Source organism: Myotis brandtii, unplaced genomic scaffold (genome assembly GCF_000412655.1).
Source record: "Myotis brandtii unplaced genomic scaffold, ASM41265v1 scaffold250, whole genome shotgun sequence".
NCBI classification, from domain to species: domain Eukaryota; kingdom Metazoa; phylum Chordata; class Mammalia; order Chiroptera; family Vespertilionidae; genus Myotis; species Myotis brandtii.
Window position 1 is genome coordinate 2,863,662 of NW_005359478.1, and position 25,472 is coordinate 2,889,133.

Sequence of the window (25,472 nt, forward strand, 5' to 3'; positions counted from 1 at the left end):
TCTCAGACAATAATATGTCCCCATAGTCATTTGATGTTTCCTCCCTGGCTCCAGTGAAGTCTTGACAGGCCACATGCAGACCTGCATCTGTATTCCAGCTCAGTCTCTAGCAGGGTATCCGTGCACTCTCTCCATGCATCTCCTAGAAGCCCTAGGGCACCCCCAGCCTCATCCCTTCCTGTCCTGCCCCACCCCTTCAGGACTGCTCTGCTCTTCCCATCACAGCCTGGCCTGGCCTGGCCTGGGCGGGGCTGGGGCTGTTGCACTTACGGAATTTGGTCCACAGATGAGATGATGGCTACAAGGAATTTGTCAGTCACGGTGAGGAGGCTGCGAAGGGAGATGTCCAGTCGTCTCTGGACCTCAGGGTGGCTCAAGGCCTGCTCTGGGGTGACGTTGTAGGGGAGGTGGCTGTGGGCAGAGAGAGACAAAGTATCAGCCAGAGTCCCCCTCCCATGGCCTCCCCTCCTAAGGTCTTCCCCCTTAAACTCTTCATCTAACAACAGGATTTCATGCATACACATGCTAAGGGCAGCCCAGCATGCTTAAGGGGATCAGGCCAAAACAAGGAGAAGGACTCAGAAAGGACTGGATCCATGTGAGTGGAAAGTAAAGAAAGAGCTGGAATAGCCACGGAGAGGTGGAAAAGTGCAGAAGAGAACGGAGAACCTGGAGTCTGGAAAGTCTCCCAAGGGGAACGGACTGCGGGCACTTAGGCTGCGGGCACTTAGGCTTTGGCAGTCAGAGCAAGAGGGAAAGCTGGGCCAGGGCCTGGCAGTCCCCCCACCTACACGCCTGTGTGCCACCGCGAGAAGCCACCAGCACTGCCTGCCCTCCTCAGAGGCTCCACTTCCCTAGTGCCTATGCATCTGAGTAATGCCTCCAATCTGTAAGGCCAACCTATTTCTCCCGCTATCTCATTTGCCTATTCATCATAAATCTGAATAGTCATCTGTACCCCTATCAATAAGGAGTCCATATCCCAACTCCTAACAAATCTGACATACCATTTACAAGCACTGACACAGCAATTAAACAAATTTGCATACTCATCTGTGCTGCTCTTTCTATGTTAAGCACACCAGGTCCAGTGTCATTTTTACATCAGTCCCATGTTAATTACCAGAGGAGGTCTGAAAGGCTACCTATTTCAACCTATAGGGCTGGTGTCATATTTGCATAATCAGCATGCTCATTTACATGCCACCTTCAAAGTACACCCAAGCTTCCCCAGTGAGGCCCAAGACAGAGCTGATCAAAGAGAGCTCCCCCTCTGTCCTCGGCCCATCTGCTCACCTGCGCTGCCCTGTCTGGGCCTCGGTCTGGTTGACCCAGCTCTTGTAGATGTGAACAGGGTCTGTGTGGATGCTTAGCATCTTGTCCTCCAGCACGTCCTGGATCACCTTGCTCAGGATCTCCCTTAGGGCACTCTGTCCACGCCCATTACGGTAGAATCTCACCACCAGCCTCACCACAGTTGGGTTGCCTGTCACCATGTCCTGGGGTTGTTCTACCTTTGACCTATGGTAGAAAGTTCAAGAGGCCATTGAAGCTGGTCTCCTGCCTCTGTGTCGGGCAAACAGTTGCCTTTCCTTTTTGAGATTCTGGCTCTTTGAAGCTTGCTCTGGTGTCCCGCCTCCTAAAAATGACCTGTTAGCTCTAGCTCATCTTTTGTGCGAAGATGTCAGCCCATGTCCTCCCACTGTGCTGCCCTAGGAGATGTCTGGCAGGCACTCCACAGGAGGCAGAGAAAAGAGGTCTTCTGATTCCATTTCTAGCCTCAACCCTCAATGAATTGCTACCTTGTGAAGGAACCAACAATGGCATCTCTTAACCTGTGCTCTTTCCATTCCTTTGCATCTGGAAAACCTACTTGATTTCCTCCTGGAGCGCTGTCTTGAACAGCTGGAGCAGGAGATAGGCCTCTCGGCGGTTGGAGGCATAGTTGTACAGGCTGAAAATCACTGACTCCATGAACTTGGTGGTTTTATTCTGTGGCATCTGAAAGATCAGCTTGGCCAGGTAGATGGGCTGAGTCTGCAAGCAATGGGGGAGACGGGAATGACTGCTCATGCGCCTTGAGGACTAGTGATCAGAGAAAGGACGGCTTTCCCGATGAGAACTTGGGATGGAGAGAGCTCCGTCACATTTTCTCAGGGGCACTGGAAACATTTCAGACACATGGGGGGGAACAGTCTCTCTCTCGGGGGGTAAGGCGTTAGGACCACAGGAAAGGACATCTCCCATGGAGGCAAAAGCTCCTGAAGACCTCAAGGTCCCAGACCCTCAGGAGATGGTGCAGACATCTCCTTCCAAAGTCCTCTGCTCACCTGGAGCAGGTAAAAGAGGTGCTGGTAAGCTTCTAGCTTCTGCCGTTTCTCTTTACTCAGCGACTTCAATCCCTTCTGCTTGTCCAGAACCATCATATCCGACAGCTGCTCCTTATTCTTCTTGGTCAGCTTCTTGCAGTGGAAGACCACCTCCTGCGGGGGCAGGGGCAGGGGGGAGGCGGGGAGAGCGGATGATACAACCAACCCAGGCCAGCCCCCAGCACAGAACATATGGTCTATCAGCGCCTGGAAGAGCCAGGGCTTTCTGCTGTTCAAGGCATTCAAGGCTGAGCCAAGGGAGATAAACAGTTCTAGGGTGAGGAAGGGCCCCTCCTTCTGCCCCAAAACTCCACCTGGCACCCCTGCTCTCACAGGGTGAGTCCCCAGAGAGGACTGGGTTGCCAGGCTGAGGCATCATGTCTACTGGTTGTGCTGTTAGTTCTTCTTCTTCTTCTTTTTTGAATGTATTTGAACCAAAACTGACAATAATTACCAGGAAGCAAGATCTAAAATGCTCCCCTGTTAGTTCTTACTGGACTGTTGTACAAATTTAAGTGGAGCTATCACTTCTACCCCATCCCTGCATAACTGTATGGTAATTTACAGTTTAAGGAGCTATCTATGTCTACATTTGGCCTGGTGAGGTGGGCCCTCTCATTATTTCCACTTTACTAATGAGGAAACAGGCTCAGAGGTTAAATCACCAGCCCACAGTGCCATCACTAAGAATCAGCAGAGCCAGGCATTCCAATTGGATGTCCAGCGCTCTTTCTACTATATCACATGTCCAACAAATTACTAGGGCAGAGGACCCCTGGACCAAGCACCCGAGCAAGGTGATGAGATCCAGACATTTAAAAATAGTGGATGAGCAACCACAGAATGTCACTATCACTGCTCCAGAAGCAGCCAGATCTGGGGGAGAGGGTGCGCCGGCAGACCCCCACCTGCAGCGTGATCCGGTTCTTCACCAGCAGGCCAATCTTGATGTCCATGAGGTTGAGGTCCTGCTCTAGCTGCTGGTTGGACCGGATCGTCCTGACCACTTCTTCCTGGAGCTTTAGCAGCTCTGCCTCAGCCGAGAAGTCCTGCTGGCTTTGATTCAAGAGGTGGACGAATCTGCGCACCACGCTGAGAGGCGGGTGGGGCGTGTGGACTGGCAGGAAGGAAAGAGGCATCAGGGTCAGAATGCGCTCACCAGAGGCTTCCCCGCCCACCCCCACCCTAGTCATGCTACCCTCAGTCCCCCTTCTGGTTACGGCCAGCAGGCCCCCAGACCCCATCTGGTTCTGCTTGTAGCTGGAGGACAATGGGCAGCCTCCCAGTCAGTCCTGTCCCTGACCTCCTCATTAACCAGTATGATGAGGACGAGCTGTCCTTCCCATGCCGGTGGACTCACTCCCGACCTGGGCCTATCCTAGTGATCTCCACACCAAAGTCAGAGCCCCAGCTCCCTCGGATGATATCCCTGGGCCCACATATTCCGCTTTACTACCCACTTCTGCTGAGCTAACTTGCTCTCATCCTTCATCCCAAGTTCATTTTCACCTATCAGCCTCCTCTCAGCCTTACCTGCCCCTCACACAACCCTCCTCTGTCAGGACAGTCTGCACAGGAAGGGGCAGGAGGAGAAGGGATGTCCAGTGGATTTTATATTATAGGGAGGTCGGAGCTAGATGGTGCTTCTCCTGGAATCTCTTTTGGAATGGGTGTTTGAGCAGAGAGAAGCCTCTGAGCTAAGCTACAGGCTCTAACAACAAAACTACTACAGACAACATTCACTATGGGCCAGAAACTGCTTTATATACTCAAAACAACCCTGTGAGGTCAGTATACTAAAACCAATTGATGAGCTCACTGTGGCCCAGAGAGGGTAAACAACTTGCCCTAGTTTATACAACCAGGAATAAGAAAAAAGAGTCAGACTTGGAAGATGAATAAAACTGGGCCCTGTCCAGTAAGGGAACTAGACAAAGAAGCCACAATTCATGACAGTGTGGTTAGTCTTCAGAGGTGTGAACACGGGGACCTTCGGAAAAACAAAAACCGGCCACTCCGACCCACGTGAGGAGTGAAGAAAGGCTTCCCACAGGAGGGAAGGCTCTCAACCTGATGACTGTGAAAAGGAGGGGAGAGCAAGGGAACACGGCTGTTTTAGGAAGTGCCAGAAGTCCCTCCCGTCTGGGGCACAGCAGAGGGTGCAGGTGGTGAGGGACACAGCCAGGGGTCAGTGAGGCGAGAGGTACAGGCAGAGGCTGGAGCAGAGAGAGCCTTGGAAGCTGCAGTTAGGACACTAGAGTGTATGCCCAGGTCAGTGGGATCCCGGGCAGGATTTAAGTGGGAGAATGGCCAGATCACATGGACAGGTTTCATGGATTAATCTGGTTACTGCCTGGCGGGTGGGCCTTGGAGTGAAGGATGGTAACATCGAAGACAACTGATGGCATCTTGGATTCAGTGACATACAGTTCATTAACTCATTTAATCCTCAAAACAAGACTATTATTCCCATCTTATAAATGAGAAAACTGAGGCAACAAAGAAGTCAAGTCACTTGCCTAGGACCACGTGTAGATGGCAGTGCTGAGTGAAGCTTGTGATAATGAAACTGGGAGACAGAACTGGTAAAAGAAAGTTCTTCCAGGAAAACTATAAACTAAAGAGAAGCAAATGAAGATAAAGGATGGCCAGGGCAGTGTTACTAGCACACGGCAAGAGAAAAATGGAAAGGGCTGGGGAAGAGGAGGAGGAAAAGCAGCTGCACGGGAAGCAGGGGGGCTGCGTGTCCCTGCCAGAGGGGACAGGCGGTGCCCCGCAGGCAGGACAGGGTGGGATAAGGGACGCAGGAGGTGAAAGAGATGACTCTTGAACAGCCTATTCAACTTGGAGCCCAGGCGTGTCACCTCAGGCCCAGAAAGGAAAGGGGCCAGTGGGGAACCTGGAGCTGGTTCGCAACAAGGAGGAGGATCTCCAAGGCTGGGCTCCTGGACTTTGGACAGGAGCCGAGAGCAGCCTAGAAGGACTTCTTTAAGGCTTAGATGCACACCCACCACTGGGAACTGGGGCCGCGCCTTCATGCTCCCAGCCCTGCAGAAAGGACTCCATGAGCTGCACTGTTTCCCACGGAGGTGGGCGGGTAGAAGGGTCATAGGCAGGGAGAGGACAAAGTGGGAGAAGGCAGGACTCTAGGGAGAGGAGAAAGGCCCTTTGTTTTTTGTGTGGCTGTGGTGGCAGCGACAGGAAGATCACCAGAGCCTGGCGTATAATGAACCTGAGCAGAGGAGCTGTCCCCGTGAGCAGGCTTTCTGTTACTGGGGTGGGCAGGGTGGCTTTGGTCACCACACCCATTCGACATTCCTGCACGGACAACCTGTACCTCCCCTTACCTGCTGTGTAGCCCCAGGAGGAATATCTAGACCTGCCTGACTCTGGGGGGCTCCCTATCTCTCCCATCAAACTGGGGGATCCCCAAAGGCCGAGGCATCTCCTCACTGTTCTGCCCACTCCAGGTCCTAAGGCTTGCTCAAGGTCTGGGACAGCAGCAGTCAATGAGAGGGAAGGGCTCAAGAGGCCCAGATGACTTCGCCAAGGCCCCACTTTGCGAGTTGTGGGGTGGGGTGACAGTCCCCCTTGCTGGTGAAAACCATCAGACTCACACAGCAGGGACACCCGGACACAGAGGAGGGAAACCGGGCAGTTAGTTTCCTCACAATGTAGAGAACGGCCAGGTAGCTTACCTAACATCCTGTAGTCATCGCGGGCTTTCCTAGCTCGGAAAAATGCCTGGATCTTCACAACAGCATTAACCTGCCGTGAACACAGACAGAAAAAGGATCACTGACTGCCCTTGCTCTGGTTTCATGGGCAAAGGCTGGGTACAGGGACAGGGCGAGGAGGACGACACTCACATTCTTCTGGAAGTAGCCCAATCCCAGATAACTTCGCCAAGGCCCCATGTTGCGAGTTGTGGGGTGGGGTGACAGTCCCCCTTGCTAGTGAAAACCATCAGACTCGCACAGCAGGGACACCCGGACACAGAGGAGGGAAACCAGACAGTTAGTTTCCTCAGAATGCAGAGAACGGCCAGGCAGCTTACCTAACATCCTGTAGTCATCGCGGGCTTTCCTAGCTCGGAAAAATGCCTGGATCTTCACAACAGCATTAACCTGCCGTGAACACGACAGAAAAAGGATCACTGACTGCCCTTGCCCTGGTTTCATGGGCAAAGGCTGGGTACAGGGACAGGGCGAGGAGGACGACACTCACATTCTTCTGGAAGTAGCCCAGACGCCTCCGGTACTGCCTCCGAGCTGCCCACATCCGGGCCCAAGCCTGAATCTGGGGAAAGAGACACACTGCCCTCAGACCCAGGGCAATTCAGCTATCTCCAAAGATCACACGTCGGTGAGAGGACCGAAAAACGGTTCTTGGGGGATCTTTCAAGAGAGACAGGAACCTGCCCGAATCACGCCAGCTACCTTGATGACGGCATCGACGTTTGCTTTGAAATACTGCAGCCGTTCCAAGTACATCTTCTTCTGTCTGTACCCCCGCCAGTGAGCCTGCAATTAGGGGAGAAAAAGAATTAACCCGGGCTGGCCCCTGTGGGCCTGAGAGGCTTATAGAAAAGCTTGTCCTGGGCTCTCTAGGGAAAGCAGGGAGCAGGCAAGTGGAGGGAGAGGGAGGAAACTGGCCCTGTTCCCCAAGAACTTTGAATTTCACAGGGGAGGCCAAATACTTGCACAAAGCCAACCGTGCCCTCTGCCACATCCCCTGGTACCAGCTCGCATTATACAATCAAGCACACATACCCATGCTCACCAACACCTCCTCACAGCAACTTAACTAAGATACAAGCTTAAAAGAAATTAATAAAGCATACACCTACTCACCAACTTAAGCAAACCATGCACCACATCCTCCCCAAATACACTCATCCACGCATTGAGTCCACCCACAGACATCACACTCCCCGTCATCCCTCACATGCACAGCCTGGGAGGCGCATGGTGGCATGGGTGTAAAGTGTGCACAGGCACAGAGCTGCGTGCCCTCCATCTCTACCAATGGGTACAGGTCACGAAAACTCTCAACTCACACTTCTCTTTACAACTATACCGTACAGCTCTAAGTAAGTCTTCCCTCCAAGGTCCCCAGCAATTCAGCTGTCAGTCTAATGGCCTCTCCCTGACTGGTCTGCTACAAAGGATTCAAGTGACCTCCCTCCTCCATAAATCACACCCCCTTTGGTCTCTAAGACACAAATCTCATGGCTCCCTTCTGTTTGGGTCTCCTTCCCAGGGGCTTCTTCCCTTTCACCCCAAGCTTGTGTGAGATTAATTTTCCTAAAGAACCACTTGGACTATGTCTCTCTCAGCCCTGAAGCCCCCAGAAGTTCTCACCATCTGACCCCACACTCCCATCTGAATTTTCCATTGGTCCCTACCTTCTTAAGGATTCTAGCCACAGCCGATATTTCGCTTTCTTCTAACCATGCTTTATGATTTTCTGCCCCTGAATCTTTGCTTATGCCCACCCTCGCCCCCCACCCCAGCCTTGTCTCTACCCTCTGAAATTCTTCCTCTTTTAGGGCTCATGTCAAATTTCTCCCAGGTGCTCCAGCCCTGGAGTACACTCTACCACTGATAATGCCATAGTCTGGTGGGTTATGATCATCCCCTTTCAGCCAATGTCCTCCCAGCCCTTCTTAAAGCCAGCTCTCCTGGCCAGGCCTTCCCTAGCCTAAGGACTGCACTGCCCCTCTGTTGGGACAGGATGTGAGAGCCAGCTTGGCTGGAGTGACACCAGCTGCTGTCCATCCTGGAGCCGAGAGACCAGGAGGCCCCATTTTCATGTCTTTCCTCATCACTCCTTCCTCTCCACCTCCAGGTACTGCCTGGCACACCCTCTGGACAGCTGCTGAGTGAAAGGCACAGGTGGCTCCTCCTTAAGGAGGGGGCCTCGCAACCTGGATTGTTGGAATTTAGGACCCGGACTGGGGTCCTGGCCAAGGCCAGAGCTTTCCGGAGAGACTACAGTCTCACACCCAAGCAGGCTCATTTCTGAATCTCCCTTCTCGATAGCTGGAAGGCAGGTGGCCCAAGGCTCTGCCACCTCTCCCTCTCTGTCTCCCAGGACTTAGGCCAGACCCCGACAGCACCAGGACTGGTAGCAGATGACTCTATCCTCCCCTCACTGTCGGGTGGCTCTTTGGCTCCTTGGAGAGCTGGTAAGAAATTCCAGTCCAGGCTCATAGGAGGAATCCCTATGATTCAGACCACTAAGTGTTGATGACTAAGGCTCGGTATTGAGTTCTGGGACTGATGCCCTGAAATATAGCAACTCATAATGGCTACCACTGATGGAGCGCCTACTGAACTGTGTGCTACATGTAATTTTCCTACCTAACCCTCAGAGGAGGTGAGTACCATCATAATGAGTGAGGACACTGAATGCTGGAGAGGGCTGGTTAGGGTGCTCGAGGTCACAGGACCCAGAAATAGTAAGAGCAGGAGGCAAACTCCATCCTCTGTCTCCAAAGCCTGAGCTCTCAATTACCACCCACATGCCCTACATCATAATCCATAATCGAGGGCCATTTGCCAGTCCCAGCCTGTGCATCTGGGATGCTCTGAGGATGTCTATTTGTCTCTGCCATCACAACGTCTAACATGAGCTGTATTGCAGTGATCAATCAGCTGTCTCACACCATCTCCCACCCCTGCCCGGTGCCAAGTGGCAGCCTTTGCAGATACCAGGCATTCAGAGACGTGCATTAGATAAAGTATCTTTACACTGCCAGCACCTCCATGAGGCCCTCCAGGTCTTATCCACCTGGGGAGGTCTCTCTTTGTTCAACTCCCATCATTCCTGGCTTGTAAAGTGCCCCAGCCTGAGGCGGGTTGCAAGAATAAGACTGGAAAGGACTGGCTACAGACAAAGGGCAGAAGTTCTTTCCCTAAGAGCTATTCCACCCCTTTCTGTTTAACCACTGCCCTCTCGTCACTCCTCCTATTCTAGTAGGAAGTCCTCCTGTTGTCTGAACTCTGATGTCTTACTAAATCATATTCCACCTTCCCCGTGGGGCAGCTAACAAGCAGCTCTCATCCTCTGGATGGGGATGGTGGTGACAGTGACTAGCACTGATGCCATGTTTATGCCTATCTGCCAGGCACTGTTTTAAAGCACTTTAGATATGATCTCACTGAATCCTCACAACAACCCTATAAGGTGGGTGCTACAATGTCAGATTCTACTTTTCAGATGAAGAAACAGCGGGAGTAACCTGTCGCAAGTGATAGAGCTGGGATGCAAACCCAGGTAGTCTAGGGCCCAGTATCCATGCTCTTAACCAGTATGTTCAGAGGCCAAAAGACCATCCCAAACTCACTCAGCAAAAAGGAAGTAGCAAGGGCCCGGCCGGTGTGGCTCAGTGGTTGAGCGTCGCCTTGTGAACCAGGAGGTAAGAGGTTCAATTCCCGGTCAGGGCACATGCCAGTAGGGGGTGTGCAGGAGGAAGCCAATTAATGATTCTCTCTGATCATTGATGTTTTTATCTCTCCCTCCCTCTCCCTTCCTCTCTGAAGTCAATAAAGAGATATTAAAAAAAAGAAAAAGGAAGGAAGAGGGAACCACGAGCCTCAGGTAAGTTCAGGCCCTGAAGACGGAGAAAGCCAGAGCCCGGCACCTGGATCTTGATGACGGCTGGGAGCCAGGTCCTCAGAAAGTGCGAACGCTCAGCAAACTTCTGCCGAACCAGGAAGCCACGGAGGCGGGCCTGGAGCTGAACGACAAAGCCGACGTTGGCCTTCCAGAGCTGCTGGCGGTCATGGGCAGCAGTGACCTTGGTGACGGCTGACTGTGGAGGCAGGAGAGGGAGCCGGTGGGTGGGAGCCTCTCTCGCAGCGGGTCCCTCATCCATGGCCCCCTCCCTGGCAGGGGCCCTGCCAACCTGGATCTCCTCCCGAGTCAGGTGGGAGGTGTTGAGGCAGCAGCCACGGGGTTGCTCCCAGGTCCCCTGGAAGGTCTGTAGGTGGAAGTAGTAGGCGGTGCCATCCTTCATGTCATGTTGAACCCAGAAGGCTGTGTCCCCTAAGCAGAAGCCAAGTAAGCAGAGAAGGGTCGGTGGAGGCAAGAGGTGGCTAAGGCAGGCTGAGAATGGGGGGTCAGGCTGCAGGGGTGGGCAAACTTTTTGACTCGAGGGCCACAATGGGTTCTTAAACTGGACCGGAGGGCCGGAACAAAAGCATGGATGGAGTGTTTGTGTGAACTAATATAAATTCAAAGTAAACATCATTAAAAAAAAGGGTACGGTTTTTTTGGCACCTGCCAGAACTCGCTGGTAGCCGTCAGCACAGTCAGGAACCACCCCGCGAAGGGCCACATTGGGGTTCCTCAACACCCGCTCTGTCTGGTCTGCTTTGCCCTCCTTGATGGCCTGATTGATGGCGGCCACACCAAGAGCCACTGGCAGGGGCATCAGAAAGGAGTGGTCAATCCTTCCCTGAGTCCTTCCCACGGGCCCTGTCCTGTCCACCGGTAAGGGATTCGGAGAAGGACACAAAAACACCCCGTGTGATGGAGACAGGGACTATCCCAGGATGGATGCAGACAAGGAAAGTAGCAGCTTGCAGCTGTGCTTGAAGAAAAGACCGCAGTCAGGAAGGCTTCCTGGAGAGGCAGCGTGGGGTTGGCTGGTAAAAGACAGTCAGCTGGTACAGAAGGTGAAGGCCAGGATATGGGCACAGAACCCCAGGACAGTTTCTCAGGAAGAAAATAAAGTCCAAGAGGTGGAGGTGGTTGATGCAGCACCTGCCTTCCAGTCACTCACAGACAGATGGACAAGGGACTCCGGACACTGAGAACTAACACGTTTGTGTCTATTTGCACTGATCCTGCCTCCTTTTCCTCAAAACCAAGACTTCTCTACACTCAAGACTAAACGTTCTCTAGCCAGAGCCGATTGGTACAATAGCCAATAGTGCACATTTTTGGCCCCCACCTGATTTCTCATGCTCACATCGTCGGGGAAAGTGCCCACGTAGGAGGAGGCAGTGGGGAGACAATGCACTCTCAACCCCTGAGGCTGTCCTGCCCAGTGACTGCTGGGAAATCTATACTATGGTCCAAGCAGCAACCCTTCTGTTCCGATTCCAGCCCACTTCCCCAAAGAGGTTGGGAGGGAGATGGAGGTGACTGGGGAGGCCCTGCTTATCTGGGCTCCTGCCGAGCCCACAGCTGCTTCCCTCCCGTCCACCCTGCTGCCCCCTGCCCGGCCCATTTACTCCTCTGAGCCGTGTTTGTGTCCTGGTTGGCTCTGGCCACTTCCTGGCGGATCTCTTCCAGCCACAGCACAGCTCCAGGATCTCTTGTCCCCTGGAAAATTGAGAGACAGAAGAGCCCAGGTGGTCTCCCTGGTTCCCAGGTTCAGCCGCCCAGGGGAACCCAACTGCAGGCTGACACTGGGAGCCACGGGGACAGGAGTCTCACTCCTCTCCTTCGGCCTTGCTTAGGGATGGCCTGTGCTCTCTGGGACTGCTGCCCTCAGGTTTCTTCCTACCTGTTTTCAGGCTTGCCCATCATCTCAGCTTGGCCATAGCACCCCCAGAACTCCCTTACACTTACCTCAGTACCCACCACCCTGTCAACAGCTCACTTCCCTGCCTTTGTGCCTGAGCCATGTCCCAAGAGAGCCAACACTGGAGACTCCACCTGCCTGCCCTACTCCCCATTTCCCTACTTCATACCTTCGTAGGCCCATCTGATCCCGACTTTTACCTTCTCCTTCCCAACCTTCTCTACCACACAAAGCAGTAGAAAGGTTACATGTGCCACACACATTCTTCAATTCATTTTATTTTTACCCCCATTCCAGGAGGTACATAGGACCAGGGCATGTAGTATTTTACAGATGAACGAGGCCCGATGCACAAAATTCATGCAAGGGGCTTGGCCCTCGCAGCCCCAGCTTCGTCTGGAAGGTCGTTCGGCTGTTTGGTCTAATTAGCATATTAGCTCTTTATTATATAGGAGAATAAGTGGAGCTCAGAGACATTAGAGATTTGCTAGAGGTCACATGGTCACTAATGTCAGAGCAGGACATGTCTAACCCAGTTCTCTGGCTCCCAGGCCTGTGCTCTTCCCATGCACAAGGCCCCACTGCCCTGTGCTGGCAACCAGAGCTCTGCCAGTGCCCTGGCCAAGGGGCCATCTTTTCCTATGGCCAGCTCGCACCCTTCCTACCCCCCTCCCCAGAAGGGACTGTCCATCAAGTTGGGGCTCTCCAATGAGGCATACTGGCCACAGTACTAACCACAAGGGATGTTCTTCCTGCTCTGATGACCAACCCAGACAGCCCAAACCTCACCTGGGCCTTCTGCCTTTTGGCTGCCACGAGGAGGAGATGGTACCGAGGGGCGACAGGGAGGCTGACATTTTCCAGGCCAGCTGAGGGAAGCAGCAGGGCGGATAAGGTCTTCTCAGGGCTGTCCTGGTTCAGAGCCTCATTGATGAGACTGACCGCGAGGACCTCTGGGAAAGAGATCTAGGTGGGCAGAGGGCCCAGACTGATGGCTAAGAGACAGGGCTCCCCACGGCGGGCCATCCTCCCCCAGCCCCAGACTCCACGTACGATCGGTCTCTTCCTGGACCTGGGCGTTGACCTGGCTCACAGTGGCCTGCAAGTCGTTCCAGCTCAAGAAGGCCCCATTCACTCCACGCTCCTGTTGCAGCTTTACCAGAGCATCAAAGTAACTGGCAGCAGGGTGAGCAACAAGGGCATCATCAGCCAGAAATCAGGGGAAACTCCTGAACGACTTCCCTCACCCGGCCTCCAGCATATCCGTCTCTCGGTTCTCTTCTCTCTTCACCGGCTGTTCTTTCTAAGCCTCCTCTGCTGGCCCCTCCGTGACCTCTAAACACCAGAGTATCCCCAGGCTCAGCCTCTTGCCCTCCTTTCTCCCTTGGTGATCTCTTCTCATCTCATGGCTTGAAACACCAGCGTCTAATAACTCTCCAAAGCACACCTCAAGCCCATGCATAAATCCCAGCTGCCTCCTTGGCATGTCCATGTGAATGCCCGATAAGCACCTCAAATCCCACAGCTCACACCTGACCTCCTGATCCCCCTGCTCAACCTGTGTATCCCACAGTCCTTCCCATCTCAGAAAATATTCGCTTCAACCTCACAGGCCAAAAATTTGGGAGTCATCTGAATCCACCCTCTCTCACACCCATACCCACTACATATGCAGTTCAACTTTATCAAATCTGATTCCTTTTCACCACTTCCACTGCTACTGCCCTAGGCCAAGCCTCCGTCGCCTCTGCCTGGACCACTCCAACAGATGTCTAACAGGTCTCCCGGCTTCTCCCCTTCTAACCTGTAGTCCTTTCTCAGCACAGCAGCCAGAGGATCCAAATCACCTCCCTCCTCACTCAAAACCCTCCTCTGGCTTCCTTCCTCACTGAAGTAAAAGCCACAGCTAGTTGTCTGGCCTCTGCTACTTTTTGTAATTTTTAATTATTATTTATTTTTTTAAATATATTTTTATTGATTTCAGGGAGGAAGGGAGAGGGAGAAAGAGACAGAAACAGCAATGATGAGAGATGATCATTGATTGCCTGCCCCCTGGGGATCGAGCTCATAACCGGGCATGTGCCCTGACTGGGAATTGAACTGTGACCTCCTGGTTCATAGGTTGATGCTCAACCACTGAGCCACTTCTACTGAGCTGGCCTCTGCGACTCCCTCTCCCACCATTCTCCTGTGCTCACTCCCCTCTGCAGGTGGCTTCCTGGTGTGCTCTGGACCTGTGTATCCAGAAGTCCTATTCCACCTCCACCCTGCACCACACAATCAGGTGTGCTTCCTGGTGTGCTCTAGGGGCTGTGCCCTGACAGTCTCACTCATGCCCTGTAGGTCCCTCTCAAAATGACCCCCTTACCAAAGAGGCCTCCCAGAACCACACTCTGTGAAACAGACAAACCGCCCCTCCCACATCCCCACCTCTACCCCTAGTGTCCTGTTTTATTTTCACCACCGCGCTTCTCTTCCAATCGTCTGACGTGTTTGTTTTTCGTCTGTCTCCCCCTACTAACATGTAAATGTGAGGAAAGCAAATCTTCGTTTCCCAGCACGTAGAACAGTATCTCACACATGAGCAGGCACTCAAATCTACGCGATGCAAGAGTGACTAAGTGGAGGGAAGGGGAATGACTGTGCCCCACCGACTCCTAGGAAGGGTAGGCCTTCATGCAGAAGGCTAGTCCCCAATAGAACTTGGCGTCTTGGCTGCATGCCCTCCATTCTCTCCCTCTCAACACGGGGCTGACCCTTCCTCACCGCTGAGCATTCTCGCCTTCCACCTCAGCCAGGCCCGTGGCGGGGCTCGCCAGGCTGCTCCAGAAGCCGCTGGCATCCCTGGCCTCTAGGGCCTGGTTAATCAGGACCACAGCTGAGAGCATCTCCACAGCCACGAAGAGCTCCTCCTGGCCGAGCTCCTACGAGAGGGGGAGGGCGGGCTGGTGAAGGTCGGGGGCCTACCTGCCATCCTGCCCCCAAGACTCTGCCATCTCCCAGTCTCTATCCCCACACCCCATTCACTAACAATCATACTTAATGTTTGAGAATGCTGACTATGTGCTCAATGTACAAGTATTTCACACATATTATCATTTAATTTTCATAACAAGCCAGGAGGTAGGTATCATTAATATCCCCATTTCACGGATGAGCCCATAATCAAGTAATGTAAGTTAACCCAGCCACCTGATTCCAGAGCCCACACTCAACCGGTCAACTCCACCAGCTCCTTCCGGGTCCCTTCTACACATGAAGAACTGCACTGAGACCCGGGCACACAGACAGGAAGCCACGGTGGGCACCCCCACCCTGCACCACACACCCCAAAGGCCCTGGCCCCACTTCCCTGCCCAATCCTCCTCCTTTTTATTTATATTTTATTTAAATATATTTTATTGATGTTTTACAGAGAGGAAGGGAGAGGGATAGAGAGCTAGAAACATCGATGAGCAAGAAACATCGATCAGCTGCCTCCTGCACGCCCCCTACTGGGGATCCTGCACACTCCCCACTGGGTATGTGTCTGCAACCAAGGTACATGCCCTTGACCGGAATCGAACCTGGGACCCTTGAGTCCGCAGGTCGAAGCTCTATCCACTGAGCCAAACCAGTTAGGGCAGTCCTCCTTTTTAAACATCTGCTTATGCTCTTCCCTCTGTCTGGAGCACCCCTCCTGTCCTCTACAAACAGAATATTGTGAATAATAATAATAATAATAGCTAACACTTACATGCCAGGCTCACTCCTAAGCACATATTAATTCATGAAATATATCATTGTCCCCATTTACTATAGGAATTGAGAAACAGAGAAGGTAAATAACTTGCCCAAGGTCATGAGGCTGGAAGTAGCAGAGCTAAATGGAAGTCAGGCAGCCTGGCTTGAAAGTCCGCAACCTTAGTCACTATGCTTTCCCCTAGTCCTTATTTGATGCTTGGGCTATAGTCTCCTGTGCTGAGACTGTGCCCTCCCTGAGAGTCAAGCCTGGAGTCGATGCTCTATAAAAGCCTGCGGGGGCCCTGACTGGTTTGGCTCAGTGGATAGAGCGTCGGCCCGCAGACTGAAGGGTCCCGGGTTCGATTCCGGTCAAGGGCATGTACCTTGGTTGCGGGCACATCCCCAGTGGGGGGTGTGCAGGAAGCAGCTGATCAATGTTTCTCTCTCATCAATATTTCTAACTCTCTATCCCTCTCCCTTCCTCTCTGTAAAAAAATCAATGAAATATATTTTTAAAAAATGATAATAAAATAAATAAAAATAAAATAAAAGCCTGCGGGGGGTATGATTCTCTTCCTCTCTTCCAGGAAGCCTTCCTAGACTTACTAGCTCTGCTCGCTCCATTTCCCTGGTCTGAAGTCCTATTCCACTTACATCATCTACTCTTCACTCCCTGTGTCTCTGCCTAGACCAGGGGTGGGCAAACTTTTTGACTCGAGGGTCACAATGGGTTCTTAAACTGGACCGGAGGGCCGGAACAAAAGCATGGATGGAGTGTTTGTGTGAACTAATATGAATTCAAAGTAAACATCATTACATAAAAGGGTACGGTCTTTTTTTTTTTTTTTTAGTTTTATTCATTTCAAACGGGCCGGATCCGGCCCGCGGGCCGTAGTTTGCCCACGGCTGGCCTAGACCCTCTAACAAACTGCGAAGCGCCTGTCACCCTAAGGAAGGGCCCTATCACCCTATTGTCAGAGCAGCTATATGGACTGGGGTGAAGTGGGACAGCAGAATTGCTAAAAGCACGGGCTGCCAGTACTTTCAGCTTAGCATTCATTCTGCACTGCCAGTTACACCCATATTGGGCAAGTTACTTAACCTCTGCATCTCAGTTTCCTCTAAAATGGAAATAATACTTACCTTATAAGTTTCTTTGAAGGATTAAATGAGTATGTAAAACAGTTTTTGCTCGGTGTAACTATTATACTATACTCAGGGGGCAAGCCTGGTCACCCTCCTTCCTCCCCTAATCTCTACTAGCCCTTAAGAGTACCCTCAGAGGGTGCTCTGGGCTGACTGCCTGATCCCCCACATTTCTGGGGCTTACCCCCTGCTGCTGCCGCTGGAGTACAGCCAGTTCCTGCTGGTACATGGCCGAGGCAAAGGCATACACAGGAGGCAGCTGGGCTTCAGGGCACATCAGCTCCTTCATAGTGTCAGCTGCCACCCCCTTCTGGATGGCTTTGTTGATCCTCCACACAGCCTGGAGCACTGCAGGGGAGGAAGAAGAGAGCTGCACAGCCTGGCCATTCAGAGCCATTTCTACTCTCCTGGCCAATTAGGTTCTGCTGGGGATCTCTGAGGGGTAATGGCTTTGTAACTACTCTTAAGAACTGTTCTGCTAGGTTCAAAATGCGTTTCTAAAGGTTCAGGAGGAATGGGGGCTGGATCATTTTAAGAGGAGGCTCTGGAAGAAGCAATATGTCAGGACTAGAAGTTGAGTAGCTCAGCAGGTAACATGGAGTGGTTGTCATGGCAGAGGTGAGTCCTTTAGGTGGTGAGCATAAGACTGACAGGAGGCTACGAGCCTAACGAAAATGAGGTTAGTCAAAGGGTTCCAGGGTGGATCAAATCTTGATGACAAAACAGAGGAATGAAAAACCAGCTCCAAGGTGGAGCCATCTGGGCTGTAAAGGGCAGGAGTAAGCAAAAAAGGAGCCATGGTGCATCAAGGTAGTTTTAGCTTTGCAACACCAGGACTTATGGGCACTGGCATCAAGGAGCACACAAGCTACTGGGGAGAAATAAAAATACCCACAGTGCATTGCTGTCATTGCATCTGGGAGATCACTACATTTCAGAAGGCAAAGGAACCACAGCAAGTTGAAACTGTCAAAATAAAGGGGAAGTGTCTAGAAGGAAACCCCCTACCCTAGGAGGACAGCCGGGTGCAGTACTGTCATTATGTCTGAGGCCTTAATGAACTTATCTGTCGTGTCCCTCCCGGCAGCCAGGAATAGGGCACACGATGTGAGAGGAGACAGGAGTCCCTTGCCAGGATGGAAAACCGGGCAGCAGTTTGCCCTGCGCTACACAGAAACCGGCAAAGGGTGAGATTCTCCCCCAAGAGCCTGTGATACATGCAGGTCAGACCTCAGCCCGGAGAGGACTTACTGGCTTGTTCCTGATCACCCTTCATGTTGGCAGCAGCCACACCAGCCTGAATCTCCTCCTTTTCCAGAAGCCCCACCAGGCCCAGCTCCTGGGAAAGGAAGAGACGCAGTAGAAAGAGTCCTCCAGGAGCCATGAACACGCTTTAGGAGCTGTCAGCATGAGCTCCCAGATCCACCCAGTCACCCACGTCAATGCCACCGCTCCCATTTAGGTAGACTAGCCTGGCCCACCCGTCCCTATTAACCCATCTCTAACCTCTGGCAATTTATTACCCAGCAAACATCTGAAGTAACAACACAGGTAACACAAATATAAATAGTGTCAGGGAGAAAGTCAACAGCATTGACAATGAGAGTACTAAATTGAGGTCCCAATTCAGCAATCAGGGAGCCCAACACTACCTACTGAACTGCCCCTAGGTCCCCCATCACTTGGAGATTATCAGAGAACAGAACCTGATCAGTCTAGTCCAGCGGTTCTCAACCTGTGGGTCGCGACCCCTTTGGCGGTCGAATGACCCGTTCACAGGGGTCGCCTAAGACCATCCTGCATATCAGATATTGACATTACGATTCATAACAGTAGCAAACATGTAGTCAGCACTTACTGGATACAAAGAATTGACAGAGGTGACACCTAAGTATGAGGCCCTCCCCATCCTACAGTCAGACAGAGGAAGTAGCAGGTGATAGACGGAGCCTGACCTGTGCTTTCTGCTCTCGGTCTGAGCTCAGCTGGTCCAGGTACCAGTCTGCAAAATCTCTCCTCACTCCTCGCAGGGCCAGCACAGGGTCTTGAAGGGCCTCAAGTAAGGCCTCAGGGCTCTGCCGTTCCAGGGCATCATCAACAACTTCTAGGGCCCCATGGACTGAAAAGACAAGACTCCATAATGGACAGTGTGGGAAACCCTCTGCCACCATCCTCAGCCCAGCCCTAGAAGTCTGCCCCCTTCCTGCTGGTCCAGTTACTCCCACTCCTGCTCCCTGAGTTCCTGGGGCCCAACTAATCCAGCCCAAATTCTGCAGCTTGATCTGCAAAGCTTTTCCATGTCCTCACCCCAGACCTTGAGCCCACCCCTCCTGCCCTGATCTTCTCCTCCCCACCCATGCTCCACATCCCCTCTTCGAAGGACCCCATGGTCCTCTCTATGAATCTTCATTCCAACAGAAGCCCCCTTGACAGATACCGATAGCGGTGAAGTAGAGCACACACTGCCTTGACTTTGATCTTTCCCTGAGATAAGAGTTGGTCCCAGTGAGGCCATAGGGCCTTCTGGCCTGAGAACCATCCCCAAACCTCCCAGTGCAGGAGCTCACCCCGAGAGCACTCCCCTACGGCCCTCCTGGCCTATCTCTCTTACCATTGACATGGTTGATGTTGCCCTGGATTTCCGCCTGAGTTAGGTAGCAGTCATAGATGTCCTGGCTTTCTCCATCATCCTGCAAATACTACATTGAAAGGGAAACCTGGGAAAGCCAATTCCATTTTCTCCTCCTCCTTCCTCCCTGTCTATACCTATTTCTTCTTCTGGGGGCCTTCCCAAGGCCAAAAGTCAACCTGGTAGGGAGGAATCTGGGGAAATTGTGGGGTCCAACCCTCTGGCACTGACACAGTTAAGTCAAACCAACCTTTGGAACCCCCAGCCCAATCTCATTCAGTTCTACATTCCACAGAGTCTCTCTCAGCCCTCACTGAAAATCTATCTCCCCCCTCACCCCCCTCACCTCTTCTCCTATCTTATCTTCTGAATTCTCATTATTCTCCCAAGTTCCTCTCCTATTTCTCTAAAATAACTGCCAAGTTAGTTTCTCTAAGCAACTTTGGAACCTAGAAACAGCACACACAGGAGTCCTGGTTTCACTCGGGCTTTCTAAGCCACCCAGCTTTTTAGCCCCTGCGTTCCAAGGTTCCTCCTTACGCAGTTCCTGGCATTGGCAGCCTTCTCCATCTTGGCCTGGGCCAGCAGCTCCTGGTAGATGACTGCCAAAGGCTCTCGAAGATTCCCCAGCAGAGCACAGGGATTCTGCAAGGCAGCCAGGGTGTCCTCGACCACCCCTCGCTCCACTGCCTCATTGATAGCAAGAACAGCTGCATGGACTGGTAGGGGGCATGGAAACAAGGTCAGGAGGCCAGAACACACCCAGCCCAGCTGCAAGCTACTCTGACATCATCCCTTTTCCATCCACAAAGGCCAGGCAAACCAGGATGAGAGGATCCAGAATCCACCCAAGAGCTGTGAGGCTCAGAGTCCTCCCGTTCTCACTGAGCCTACCCTTAGCAGAGCAGGGCCCAGTCCCTACCTGCAGCCTCATCCACTGAGAGCTCATTGGCCAGGATGCCCCCGATTTTGCTGAAGGCAGGCAGCTGAAGGCCGTATTTGGCAAGTTCAGAGGCCATGTTGCTGAGTTCCTCAGCTGCAATGATACCACAGTGTCCTTCATCAGGCCCGGAACCCCCAGGAGCCGGCCTGGAACCCCCAGGAGCCGGCCCGGAACCGTGGTGGTTGGGGCAGGAACTGGGCTTACCTGTGAATTTCACTTTCCCGTATAGATCATGGATCTGAGGGGCCAATCCCAGCCGGAAGAGGAAGAGACTGGGAAAGAATGAAAGCATTGGAGCCTGTTCATTTTGACATGCTGCCCACTATGGGCTTGCAGGGGACCTGGAGATGAAGACCACTCAATGCTTGCCCTCAAGTCACCCCCAATCCACAGGAAGAGGTTGTTGCAAGTCATCCCAAGGCAAGTGCTATAAAAGATTAACAAGATGCTGTGGAGATCTGGGGGTTGGGAAGGCTTCACAGATAAGGGCACACTGCAATAGCAGGTCACCGGATGGAGATGGAAAGTGGGAAGAGCATAATGAAGAGACCCACTGAGTTAAGGCCCAGAGGCTTGAAAGGACATGGGAAATGAACTCAAGAAGCGATGACAGGCGGGACACAGGCACTGGCCCATCACGTTCTATGATTTAGCCAACAGGTTGCTGATGGCTGGCTGTGTACAGAACCAAACAGCCTTCACCATTCACACCAAGTTGGTCTTGATGGGTCTTGTGTACCCCAGTCATTAGCTGAAGGCCTTTCCGTGGATGCTCTTTTCCTTCACCCACACAGGTCATGCATAAGTGTCCCACCAACATGCACATAAATCTAAACACAAACATACAAATCTAAAACCTTACTCTCCTGAGATGTGCTCCCTATGGTCTACCCTCCATCCTTCCTGCTACAGCATTTGTTGCTGTCAGTTGTTGGCTGACAGACGTTTGAGGTCTCTCACCTGAGTGCATGGATGCAGTAGACCACTCGGGGCATGTTCTTCTTGTCATAGATGTCCGTGGTCTCTGGGAAGAAGGTCTGGAGGGGAAACTAGCAGTTACTGCCACTGGGGACCTTTGAGCACCACCAGATCTGGAGAGAGGGGGCTGAGGAATGGGTCTTCCTCTCCGACCTGGGTGTGTGCTCCTTTGTTGCCTGGGGCTTCTAGGTCAGTCTCCCCAACCATTAACAGCGAGCCCAGTGTAAAGGGCAATAGGGACACATTCTAAGCCAAGACCCAGTCACAGACACACAGCCCCAAGGAACTTAAAGTCTTAGATTACGTTAGTTTAGAAAACACATGGAGACTGGCCGACATGGCTCAGTGGTTGAGCATCAACCTATGAACCAGGAGGTCACGGTTGGATTCCTGGTCAGGGCACATGCCCAGGTGACGGGCTCGATCCCCAGAAGGAGGTGCGCAGGAGGCAGCCCATCAGTGATTCTCTCATCATTGATGTTTCTCTCTCTCTCCTTCTCCCTTCCTCTCTGAAATCAATAAAAATATATTTTAAAAAGAAAACACATGGAGATGAAGGCTAAAGGGCCCCAGGGAGATAAAGTGTATATGCATGGTGAGGGTTGGGGGGGCGCTGGTGAATAGTAAGGATGAACCCCAATCTTGAGGCCCAGTGTTACCGAAGGCAGACCGATGTGGGCTATTGCAGAGAGCCAAAAGTTGATGTTGTCTGTGTGACGGAAATGCAAGCCAGTTGCCTGAAAGGGAAAAAAGGAGAAGAGAATTCATTTCCACAGCTGTCAGAGTTCCCTATGAGCAGAGCTCAGACCACAGCTTGGAGATTCAAGTGGCTGGAGGAGCCAGAGGTCCCTGCCCCATCTTCCCACACAGAGTAACACAGAGCAACAGAAATCACCAGGAATGGGTGACCTGAGGGATATTTGAGAAGGATGGCACAGGGATGGGGTTAACCACCTTGTAAGGCTTCCTAGAAAAGGGAGTGCAGAACTGGGGTGGGAAGGAGGCAGGCTGGGCTAGTCAGGGCACGGGGAAGGAGCAGTGTGCCCGGGAAGTACCTCCAGGTGGCAAAGCCCACAAGCCTCTGAATGTACACAAACTGCAGGTAGAAAAGTCTTCTTGGAAATGCTCATACGAGGGGGTATCTCGAAGCCCACCTATCAAGCGTCCCTTGCTAGGGATAATGTATGCTGCCTGACTGGGAGACGTCAACTGAAACCTGTTGTCCCAGTGCAATGATTAGTAGCACTCTTTTCATCCTCAAAAGTATCCAGGTTTGGACAGTAAGTTATATGGTCACTCTACGCTCACAGCTTTAAGAAGGAGCAATTTGAGAGGAACAAGGTAGAAGGTGGAGACCTCTATTCCTCACCTGGTACCGCAGTTGCTCCATATCATAGATCTTCTTCAAGGGAACCACGGAGGGTGCAAAACGGTGGCCCAGCTTGGCCAGCAGCACTCCATTCCGGAGGTTCTCCTCCAGCTCCACGGGGGGAGGAAGCTCCTCCTTCAGGCAGGCCTCCATCCAGCTGAGGGCACAAGAGCACGAGAGCACCTTCTCACCCGCTCTGACAGCCCACGCAGTTCATTCTCCCACAGGACGTTCCCTGCCTCTCCTCTAAGCAGCCTCTGCCTCCCCTGCCTCCTGTGGCTGCTCTACTCCCAATTCCCCTTTGCCCATTGCCTGGCTGTTCCCACCTTCTCCCACGCTGCCGCACACACCAGTGTGGTTCAGTTGGTCGAGTGTTGTCCCATGACCCAGGAGGTCATGGTTCAATTCCCAGTCAGGGCACATGCCCAAGTTATGGGTTTGATCCCCAGTCGGGGGTGTGCAGGAAGCAACCGATCAATGTTTCTCTCTCATTGGTGTTTCTGTCTCTCTTTCCCTCTCCCTTCTTCTCTCTGAAATCAATAAAAATATATTTAAAAAATAAAAAACCAAAATAAACCTGCTCTACAATAGACAATGTCAAGAGAATGAGAAGACAAGCCATAGACTGGGAGAAAATATCTGCAAAACATGCCTCCGATAAAGGATTGTTATCCAAGATATATAAACCCAGTAAGAAAACAAACAACCTGATTAAAAAATGTGCCACCTTATGCTCTAACCAGTTTGGCTCAGTGGATAGAGCGTCAGCCTGCGAACTGAAAGGTCCCAGGTTCGATTCCGGTCAAGGGCATGTACCTTGGTTGCGGGCACATCCCCAGTAGGGGGTGTGCAGGAGGCAGCTCATTGATGTTTCTCTCTCATTGATGTTTCTAGCTCTCTATCCTTCTCCCTTCCTCTCTGTAAAAAATCAATAAAATATATTTTTAAAAAAAAAGTGCCGCCTTAACAGACACCTCACCAAAGATATACAGATGGCAAATAAGCAAACGAAAAGATGCTCCACATCACATGTCATCAGGGAAATGCAAATTAAAACAATGATGAGGTTCTGCTTCGAGGCAGTCAACCCCTTCTATCTAGCCACCCCGGAACTGGGCCATAGCCTCAGCCACAATAGCTGCCTCCGGAAACTTTCCAAGCATGGGCCACCCCCACCGCACTGCACCCCATTTCAGGCCTTCATGAAAATGTGTATCAGGATCTGAGCATTCTACACAACGAGGAAATATGCTTCCTAAGGGAGTGGGTGAAGAGCATGAGAGATGAAATACCACCTGCTACTCATAAAACTAACTCAGAAGAAAATATCAAGGAAGAAAAAACAGATAGTAAGAAGGCGGAGGAAAACGTAAAGACAGAGGAACCATCAAGTGACGAAAGTGACCTGAAATTGACAATGAAGATGTGACTGAACCAGACACTGATGCCCCTCAAGAAATTGGAGATGAAAATGCAGAGATAACTCAGGAGATGATGGATCAGGCAAAAAAAAAAGTGGCTGCCACCGATGCTCTAAATCAGCGGTTCTCAACCTGTGGGTCGCGACCCCTTTGGGGGTCAAACGACCCTTTCACAGGGGTCGCCTAAGACCATCGGAAAACACATATATATAATTACATATTGTTTTTGTGATTAATGACTATGCTTTAATTATGTTCAATTTGTAACAATGAAAATACATCCTGCATATCAGATATTTACATGACGATTCATAACAGTAGCAAAATTACAGTTACGAAGTAGCAACGAAAATAATTTTATGGTTGGGGGTCACCACAACGTGAGGAACTGTATTAAAGGGTCGCGGCATTAGGGAGGTTGAGAACCACTGGCCTAAATGATGGTGAACTACAGAAAGCCAATGACTTGTTCACAGATGCCATCAAGCTGAATCCTCACTTGGCCATTCTAAATGCCAAGGCAGCCGGTGTCTTTATCAAGTTACAGAAGCCAAATGCTGCCATCTGAGACTGACATAGCTATTAAAATAAATCCTGATTCAGCTCTGCCTTACAAGTAGCAAGGGAAACCACACAGACTTCTGGGCCATGGGAAGCAGCAGCCCATGATCTTGCCCTTGTGTGTAAACTGGATTACGACAAAGATGCTAGTGCAATGCTGAAAGAAGTTCAACCAAGGGCACAGAAAATTGCAGAACATCAAAGAAACTGAAGGGCAAGAGATCAAAGAAAGAATGGAAAGGGTTAAGAGGCTCGAGAAGAGCATGAGAGAGCCCAGAGGAAAGAAGGCAGATCACAATTAGGAGGTCAGTATAGCTCTTTTCCAGGTGGCTTTCCTGGGGGAATGGAATGGGAGGGGGCATGCCTGTACTGGCAGGAATGCCTGACATCAATGAAATTCTTAGTGATCCAGAGGTTCTTACAGCCATACAGGATTCGAAGTTCTACTGGACTTCCAGGATATAGCCCAGAGCCTGACAAATATGTCAGAGTATGAGAGCAACCCAAAAGTTATGAATCTCATCAGTAAACTGTCAGCCAAATTTGGAGGTCAAGTGTAATTCCCATCTAAAAAATAAAGCCCGGCCGAAACCGGTTTGGCTCAGTGGATAGAGCGTCAGCCTGCGGACTGAAAGGTCCCAGGTTCGATTCCGGTCAAGGGCATGTACCTGGGTTGCGGGCACCTCCCCAGTGGGAGATGTGCAGGAGGCAGCTGATCGATGTTTCTCTCTCATCGATGTTTCTAACTCTCTATCTCTCTCCCTTCCTCTCTGTAAAAAATCAATAAAATATATT

The 25,472-nt window shown here is 51.7% G+C and overlaps 1 protein-coding gene and 1 pseudogene across 1 annotated transcript in view; one reads left to right on the forward strand and one right to left on the reverse strand.

Moving 5' to 3' along the window:
* Positions 1 to 25,472, reverse strand: part of IQGAP3 (IQ motif containing GTPase activating protein 3) — a 41,034-nt gene that overhangs the window by 10,230 nt on the left and 5,332 nt on the right. Inside the window, exons 3-27 of the mRNA XM_005867592.2 lie at positions 22,696 to 22,852; positions 21,986 to 22,063; positions 21,309 to 21,385; positions 20,553 to 20,620; positions 20,328 to 20,441; positions 19,946 to 20,124; positions 19,388 to 19,466; positions 18,732 to 18,895; positions 18,028 to 18,115; positions 16,961 to 17,124; positions 14,674 to 14,831; positions 12,961 to 13,082; positions 12,697 to 12,860; positions 11,615 to 11,705; positions 10,637 to 10,796; positions 10,282 to 10,423; positions 10,018 to 10,188; positions 6,809 to 6,892; positions 6,597 to 6,668; positions 6,427 to 6,496; positions 3,278 to 3,486; positions 2,331 to 2,483; positions 1,874 to 2,037; positions 1,297 to 1,521; positions 271 to 411 (exon numbers count right to left, since the gene is read on the reverse strand). Coding sequence (XP_005867654.1) covers positions 271 to 411; positions 1,297 to 1,521; positions 1,874 to 2,037; positions 2,331 to 2,483; positions 3,278 to 3,486; positions 6,427 to 6,496; positions 6,597 to 6,668; positions 6,809 to 6,892; positions 10,018 to 10,188; positions 10,282 to 10,423; positions 10,637 to 10,796; positions 11,615 to 11,705; positions 12,697 to 12,860; positions 12,961 to 13,082; positions 14,674 to 14,831; positions 16,961 to 17,124; positions 18,028 to 18,115; positions 18,732 to 18,895; positions 19,388 to 19,466; positions 19,946 to 20,124; positions 20,328 to 20,441; positions 20,553 to 20,620; positions 21,309 to 21,385; positions 21,986 to 22,063; positions 22,696 to 22,852 — 3,294 coding nt within the window. The remainder of the gene's footprint in view (positions 1 to 270; positions 412 to 1,296; positions 1,522 to 1,873; positions 2,038 to 2,330; positions 2,484 to 3,277; positions 3,487 to 6,426; positions 6,497 to 6,596; positions 6,669 to 6,808; positions 6,893 to 10,017; positions 10,189 to 10,281; positions 10,424 to 10,636; positions 10,797 to 11,614; positions 11,706 to 12,696; positions 12,861 to 12,960; positions 13,083 to 14,673; positions 14,832 to 16,960; positions 17,125 to 18,027; positions 18,116 to 18,731; positions 18,896 to 19,387; positions 19,467 to 19,945; positions 20,125 to 20,327; positions 20,442 to 20,552; positions 20,621 to 21,308; positions 21,386 to 21,985; positions 22,064 to 22,695; positions 22,853 to 25,472) is intronic.
* LOC102246847 lies at positions 23,757 to 25,237 on the forward strand (annotated as a pseudogene).